Here is an 8,442-nt window from a genome sequence, read left to right as displayed (position 1 = left end):
CATTACATAAAAACCTTGAGGTTGCTCCATATAATTTTTCTCCCGTAGAAAACCATTTTAAAAAGATGACTTGACATATAATTGAAAGATTCTCCAACCTTTTCGAGCAGCAATAGCTAGTAACAGCCTTATAGTATCAAGCCTAGCAACTGGAGCAAATGTTTCTGAATAATCAACTGCAAAAATTTATGAGTAACCTTTCACAACAAGTCTTTCATTGAGCTTGTTAATAAATCCATCAACATTCAATTTCGTGCGAAAAACCCACTTCACACCAATGATCTTCCTATATTGTGGTTTCTCCACAAGCTGCCAGGGCTCGCTCTTCTCAAACATTGCACGCTCCTCCTCCATTGTAGCTTTCTACTTGGGATATGAAACTACTTCTTCAAATCCAGAAGGCTCTAAAATGGCCACATTACATCTCTGGTATATGTCAAAGAGCGACCTTGTTCCTCTCACAGCTTAATCATTAATGTTCTCATCTGAATCTAGTAGATTTCTTGTGATTTGCTTTTGGTTAACTTCTTCCTAGTCCCATTTCTCATTCTCCACAAAAAATACATATCTGCTTACCATAATTTTTCCTGTATGAGGCTGAAAAATTCTCTAAGCTTTGGAGATTGTACTATAACCAATAAAGACTCCAGATTCAGCTTTCTTATCTAACTTGTCCCTCTTAACCTGTGGAATATGAGATAAGCACAAACAACCGAAGATTATTAAGTTTTGTAAGGACGGCTTGTACCCGTGCCATGCCTCAAAAGATGTCTTTTCGTTCACGACTTTTGTAGGCAACATGTTCAGCAAAAAAAATAGTCTTGTTAGCTGCTTCTGCCCATAACTTTTTTGGTAAGCCCTTCTCATATAATAAGCATCTCGACATCTCCATTATCGATCAGTTCTTCCTTTCACTGACACCATTATACTACGGAGTATATGGAACAGTGAGTTGATGCTCAATTCCTGAATTTTCACAAAACTTTTCAAATCAATCAGATATGTACTCGGTACCATTATTTGATCTAACCATTTGAATCCTGCAACCACTTTGATTTTCTACCAAAGCTTTGAATTACCAGAACACTTTAGGTACTTCAAATTTGAACCTGAGAAAATAAATCCAACACATCCGTGTCATATCATCAATGAAGGCTATAAAATATTTACTTTTGTTAAGAGAAGCAGTCCTATATGGTCCACACAAATTAGTATGGACTAATTGAAGCTTCACTGATGCTCTCCAGGTTGCCTTTACAAAAGTCATCCTACTTTGATTTCCCAATTGACAAGTGCTGCAAGTTGCGTGTTCATCCTCCATAAGTGGTAGTCCTCGAACCATATCTTTCTTCAGCATTTACAAGAGTGCCCTATGATGGAAATGTCCAAGTCTCTTGTGCCATATATTTGTTGTCATCTCTTGGTTCAAATAGGCAACCAATTTTTCCTCCATTGGATCAAAGGAAAAGCTATTTCCTCTCATATTAACTTGACAGATTTGTTGGCCCTTTGGATCAAAGATCACACACTTCTTGTCCTCAAACGTAAGCTTAAAACCATTCTGCAAAAGTTTCCCTATGCTCAACAAATTTTGATCAAGTTCAGGAACATAAAGTACATCTGAGATTAACTTTGTACCTGAGTAGCTTTCAAAAGCTACTGTGCCTTTCCCTTTGGCTAGAAGGTAATCTCCATTATCAATTCTGACTTTAGAGATTGCAGATCTGTCTAAGTATCTGAAAATCTCATCATGATGAGTCATATGATTTGTACAACCGCTATCAATTAACCAGCTTTTGCTTGAACTTCTACTTGCAAAACAAGTGGCCATAAACAATTGATCTTCTTCTTGTTCGTCTGCAATTTGAGCTCCATTTAATTGTTGTGGTCCTTTTTCGTTGCAAGTAATCTCATCATGACCAAGTTTATGACACTTTCTGCATCTCATATCAGGTTTTTTCCAGCATTTGAAGTGTGGATGATTCCTCTTCCCACAATGCTGACATGGTGGATATTTTCCACCTTTGTTGTCGTTGCTAGAATTGCTATCAGTTGCAGCAGCATCCGTTGACGTAGCATAGTTCTTTTTGAACTTTTACTTCCTACCTTTGCCTCCAGCATTGAATTAATGCCTTGCTTGCAGAGCTCCTTCAACAGTCGCCTCGTTCCTCACCATTCTTCTTTGTTCCTGATCTTGCAAGGAGTTTAAAAGTTCCACCAAAGTAATATTTGACAGATCTTTTGTATTTTCCAGTGAAGCAATTGTTGCTTCAAACTTTTCAGGTAAATTAACAACGATTTTCTGCACAATCCTTGTATCAGAAAGTTCAGCACCAAGTAACTTTACCTTATTGGCCTCACTAATAAGTTTATCTGAGTACTCTTTAATTGTCTCAGATTCCTTAATTTTTTGAATTTCAAATTCCCTCACCAGGTTTAAGACCTTTATTCCTCGAATTCTTTCATCTCCATAATATTCCTTTTTATGAAAGTCCCATATTTGCTTAGCCGATTTAAGTGTCATGATTCTGGAAAAAATAGTAGGAGATATTGCGGCATAGAGACAGCCTTCTGTCACGTCCCGCCACATCATAGTGAAATTTTGCGTCCGGATAGGGGCGGAAGGGTCTAGAGTTGTGGAGAGGTTTCCGGAAGACTCTAGAACCCTTTAGATTATTCAAGAAGGCTAGAGAATTCCATAGAATTCTCTAGAATAACTTAGATATTTTCAAGAAAGGCTTAGAATTCTCTAGAGTGTGTAGAGAATTCTAGAGAGGGGGCCTTTGTGTAAATAATTTAGGGACTTGTAAGTAATTTTAAATTGCACTTTAGTCCCTAGGAGTTAGTATAAATAGAGGGTGCCATTCATTTGCAAGGCATCCAACCAAGAAAGCAAGCAAGCAAAGTTGTTAAGCAATCTTCCAAAGCCAATACAAAAGCCTTCTTCCAAAAAGCTCTCTTTGATCTTTCTAAGTCTTTCTTAAGCATTCTTTTAGCGATCTTAGTCTTAAAGGCTTACTTGAGCTTACGAGATCTTGAAAGAATAGTGAGTAAGTTGTCAAGTGCTGCACGGTGTCTTAGAAAATACTCTAAGTCCATGACACTTCGCCTTCGACTTCCTGGTTTTCTTCTCTTTGTGAGTTTTAATCTAAGCCATTGTAGGATTGCCTGGTAAAGGAGGAACTTCATAATCCTCCTCTACTGCCTCCCAGGGAGCACATGCATCCATGTAGGCTTCCATCCTAACAGCCCAAACCTGATAGTTTTCTCCATCAAAAGATCACGAAGTGCTAAAAGACTGTGCTACCATTGTGAAACCTTACTTTGCAGAAGCCCTAAAGTCAATGAGCTTAAATTCAGGTGACTATGCTGGAATGGTTGCCTTATTATGCAATGAAATGCCAAAAGGAAAAGAAATGGTATGAGGTATTCATAACTATCTTATCTACAACTAAAATAATGCCCGCTTGCTTTTCTAAAGAAATATTTATTGATATGATGCTTTGTTTAATGTTGATACTTCACTTTCATTGTCTATATATCCAAGCATTCATTTACACATATAAGTGGGCATACATCATGATTAAAAATGTCGGCTTTTCCTTCTTTCTTGTGAGCAATAGTAGACTAGATACTCAGTAACTTCATATTGTTGATAAAATTAGCACCTCTGTCTCATTACTGCAGTTTTTCTCCATTTAAATGACAACCACATCCTTAGATCATTATGCCTTAGAATAAGATTGTTATCGGTCATAGTCTTAAACCTAGTACAATACATTATAATTAGCAGCGGGAAGCTTGTCACTGACAAATTGCTGAAAATGGTATCGTTGTATGCAGTTATATTTTGAAAAATAAATGACATAATAAAGAAAGATATCAAACTTCAGAGCCAACTCCATCCCTGTTTGGGCTCCTGATCCAAGCTCCAGTTGGGCGTGAATGGAGTGGTGTGCTTATATGAACTTGGCTATCCTGCCTTTCATAAGCTAGCTTTTGGGGTTTAATTAGACCCAAGTGTCATATCTTTACAGAAACATACAGTTTTAAAAGAATTTTTCTCTTTGTAGAAACATACAATTTTTAAAGAACTTTTCCTTAATGTAAACATACATCACTCAAAGGATGTGGTTGGCATTTATACGGAGCAAAACAGCAGTAATGAGACAGAGGTGCTAATTTTATCAACAATATGAAGTTGCTGAGTATCTAGTCTACCATTGCCCACAAGAAAGAAGGAAACGCTGACATTTTTAATCATGATGTATGCCCACTTATATGTGTAAATGAATGCTTGGATGTATAGACAATGAAAGTGAAGTATCAACATTAAACAAAGCTTCATATCAATAAACATTTCTTTAGAAAAGCAAGCAACCATTGTTTTAGTTATAGACAAGATAGTTATGAATAAATCATACCATTTCATTTCCTTTTGGCATTTCATTGCATAATAAGGCAACCGTTCCAGCATACTCACTAGAATTTAAGCTCATTGACTTTAGGGCTTCTGCAAAGTAAGGCTTCACAATGGCAGCACAATCTTTTAGGACAAAACTATCAGGTTTGGGCTGTTAGGATGGAAGCCTACATGGATGCATGTGCTCCCTAGGAGGCAGTAGAGGAGGATTATGAAGTTCCTCCTTTACAAGGAAATCCTACAATGGCTCAGATTAAAACTCACAAAGAGAAGAAAACCAGGAAGTCGAAGGAGAAGGAATGTCTCTATGCCGCAGTATCTCCTACTATTTTTTCCAGAATCATGACACTTAAATCGGCTAAGCAAATATGGGACTTTCATAAAAAGGAATATTATGGAGATGAAAGAATTCGAGGAATAAAGGTCTTAAACCTGGTGAGGGAATTTGAAATTCAAAAAATTAAGGAATCTGAGACAATTAAAGAGTACTCAGATAAACTTATTAGTGAGGCCAATAAGGTAAAGTTACTTGGTGCTGAACTTTCTGATACAAGGATTGTGCAGAAAATCCTTGTTACTTTTCCTGAAAAGTTTGAAGCAACAATTGTTTCATTGGAAAATACAAAAGATTTGTCAAATATTACTTTGGCGAAACTTTTTAAATCTTTGCAAGCTCACGAACAAAGAAGAATGATGAAGAACGAGGGGAATGTTGAAGGAGCTCTGCAAGCAAGGCATCAATTCAATGCTGGAGGCAAAGGTAGGAAGCAGAAGTTGAAGAAGAGCAATGCTACGTCAACATAAGCTACTGCAACTGATAGCAATTCTAGCAATGACAACAAAGGTGGGAAATGTCCACCATGCCAGCATTATAGGAAGAGGAATCATCCACACTTCAAATGTTGGAAAAAACCTGATATGAGATGCAGAAAGTGTCATAAACTTGGTCATGCTGAGATTATTTGCAAAGAAAAAAGACCACAACAATTAAATGGAGCTTAAACTGCAGACAAACAAGAAGAATGTCAATTGTTTGTGGCCACTTGTTTTGCAAGTAGAAGTTCAAGCGAAAGCTGGTTAATTGATAGTGGTTGTACAAATCATATGACACACGATGAGGAGATTTTCAGAGACTTAGACAGATCTGCAATCTCTAAAGTCAGAATTGATAATGGAGATTACCTTCCAGCCAAAGGGAAAGGCACAGTAGCTATTAAAAGCTGCTCAGGTACAAAGTTAATCTCAGATGTACTTTATGTTCTTGAACTTGATCAAAATTTGTTGAGCGTAGGGCAACTTTTGGAGAATTGTTTTAAGCTTACATTTGAGGACAAGAAGTGTGTGATATTTGATCCAAAGGGCCAAAAAATCTATCAAGTTGAAATGAGAGGAAAGAGCTTTTCCTTTGATTCAATGGAGGAAAAATTGGTTGCCTATCCGAGCCAACAGATGACAAGAAATATATGGCACAAGAGACTCGGACATTTCCATCACAGGGCGCTCTTGTAAATGCTGAAGAAAGATATGGTTCGAGGACTACCACTTATGGAGGATGAACACGCTACTTGCAGCACATGTCAATTGGGAAAGCAAAGTAGGATGCCTTTTGCCAAAGCAACCTGGAGAGCATCAGTGAAGCTTCAATTAGTCCATACTAATTTTTGTGGACCACATAGGACTGCTCTCTTAACAGAAGTAAATATTTTATAGCATTCATAGATGATATGACACGATTGTGTTGGATTTATTTTCTCAAGTTCAAATCTGAAGTATCTGAAGTGTTCTCGAAATTCAAAGCTTTGGTAGAAAATTAAAGTGGTTGCAGGATTCAAATGCTTAGATCAGGTAATGGTACCGAGTACACAACTGATCGATTTGAAAAGTTTTGTGAAAATGTAGGAATTGAGCATCAACTCACTGTTCCATATACTCCACAGCAAAATGGTGTCAGTGAAAGGAAGAACACATCGATAATGGAGATGTTGAGATGCTTATTATATGAGAAGGGCCTGGGCAGAAGCAGCTAACACTGCTATTTTTTTGCTGAGCAGGTTTCTTACAAAAGCCGTGAAGGAAAAGACACCTTTTGAGGCATGGCACGGGTATAAGCCGTCCTTACAAAACTTAATAATCTTTGGTTGTTTGTGTTTCTCTCATATTCCACGGGTTAAGAGGGACAAGTTAGATAAGAGAGCTGAATTTGGAGTCTTTATTGGTTATAGTACAATCTCCAAAGCTTACAAAAATTTTCAGCCTCATACAGGAAAAATTATGGTAAGCAGAGATGTATTTTTTTTTATAGAGAATGAGCAATGGGGACTGGGAAGAAGTTAACCAGAAGCACAAGAAATCTACTAGATTCAGATGAGAATATTGATGATCAACCTGTGAGAGGAACAAGGTCACTCTCTGACATATACCGAAGATGCAATGTGGCCATTTTAGAGCCTTCTGGATTTGAAGAAGCAGTTTCAATTGTGCAAGTGTCTTGTCTAGATTTCTGAATTGTGCAAGTGAAATGCACATGAAAGCAGAAAAAAAAAGTAATAAGGTATGTCAAGGGAACTTTGGACTATGGTGTTAGGTTCAGGAAAAGTCAGAACTTCAAATTGCAAGGGTATTCTGACAATGATTAGGCTGGGTCAGATGATAACATTAAAGGCACTTCAGTTTATTGTTTTAGCCTTGGTTTGGGATGTTTTTCATGGTGCTCAAAGAAGCATGGTATCGTGGCACAGTCAACTGCAGAAGATGAATTTATAGCTGCAACAGCAGCTGTTAATCAAGCTCTTTGGCTAAGGAAGATTATGTTAGATCTTGATCTAGAGCAACAAGAAAGCACGGAAGTATTTGTGGATAATCAGGCAGCCATAGCAATTTCTCATAATCAAGTTTTTCATTGAAAACAAAACATTTTAATATCAAATTGTACTTTCTCAGGGAAGTACAAGAAGGTGGAGAGGTGAAATTGGTTTATTGCAATTCGGAATATCAAATTACTGATGTATTCACTAAGACTTTTCATGTTAAAAGGTTTGAATTCCTTAGAATGAAGCTTGGACTATGCAGTTCTTGAGCCAGGATGGGTGTTGTTGTTGTCTTCTAGAACTACATGACCGAAATTCAAGCTAGAAGATGACGTAGGGCAAAAAAATGTTGAGGCCGTGCCAGAATAAATTGCATATTTTTAGTTGTTTTCAGTTTTCTAGTTTAATTAAAACTCTGTTAGCTACTGTTAAGTATTAGTTCCTCAATTTCAGCAAGCAGTAACTTAGTTTTAGCAGATATTTTAGCATTACTTTACATCATCTTTGTTAAGCTGCGATGTATTTATTGCGTCTCAAATTAATCAATAAAAATCACTTTTCCTTTTTCTTCTTTAAACAACTCTTATTCTCCTCTGTTAAACACTAACAACATGTGTTAAGCAAGCCTACTATAATATCATGTCTATATTTACATTTTTCCCACACTTAGTACATTTTGTGTACTAATGCATACTTGTACCTATATTATCTCATAATATAGGGTCTGATGCTCCTTCTCCTCCCGCTCATGGCTAGCTTGGATTGCTAATAGCTATTGGATTGGTGAGTCCTAATACTCCGAGGGCAAAGCCATGAAGACCATTTATTGCTTTTATTCTTTACTCTTGAGACTTTTCTCGTGGTGTATGGGTTACGCCCCAACCAATCCTATGTTGTTTTAAAAGGGCTTGTCACGGCAAAATTATGATTCTCCACTTATGTTCAAACTCTCTTTTATGATTTGAGACGACTTACTTAAACCCTCTTATTGTATATTCTATTGTGTTGCATGTATGTCAAGTGGCTTGTGTAGGGCCTCTCAGGGTCCTATACGCCATGTGACGTCTAAGGTTTACTTTGGGTCGTGATAGTATTAACTATCATGCTATGAAAGGTAACCAATTGGCTCTCCGTCTTTGGAACGCACGAGTTAGCAATTATATTACTAACTCAAAAGCTTTTGTAAAATCCAAAATTGAAGCTCTACTTCCA

The 8,442-nt window shown here is 37.1% G+C and overlaps 1 protein-coding gene across 1 annotated transcript; it reads right to left on the bottom strand.

Annotated features, from left to right (window-relative positions):
* Positions 1–1,357: 1,357 nt before the first annotated feature.
* On the bottom strand, positions 1,358–2,524 carry LOC107061617 (uncharacterized). The gene is made up of 2 exons (XM_015311202.1): positions 2,133–2,524; positions 1,358–2,045 (listed from the first exon to the last, which is right to left on the bottom strand). The coding sequence occupies exons 1-2, from the start codon at positions 2,522–2,524 to the stop codon at positions 1,358–1,360; spliced, it is 1,080 nt and encodes a 359-aa protein (XP_015166688.1).
* Between the last annotated feature and the right edge of the window lie 5,918 nt (positions 2,525–8,442).

This window comes from Solanum tuberosum, unplaced genomic scaffold (genome assembly GCF_000226075.1).
Source record: "Solanum tuberosum cultivar DM 1-3 516 R44 unplaced genomic scaffold, SolTub_3.0 scf00151, whole genome shotgun sequence".
Classification (NCBI taxonomy): Eukaryota; Viridiplantae; Streptophyta; class Magnoliopsida; order Solanales; family Solanaceae; genus Solanum; species Solanum tuberosum.
The sequence above is the reverse complement of the archived record's forward strand: the minus strand, read 5'-3'. Positions and strand labels throughout refer to the sequence as shown.

What these genes read in the sequence shown, in the direction of transcription:
- LOC107061617 (XM_015311202.1), bottom strand. Translation starts at nt 2,524, where the DNA reads ATGACACTTAAATCGGCTAAGCAAATATGGGACTTTCATAAAAAGGAA. An exon ending in GAAGGAGCTCTGCAAGCAAG is followed by an intron (nt 2,046 to 2,132) that starts GCATTAATTCAA and finishes TGCAACTGATAG; the next exon opens with CAATTCTAGCAACGACAACA.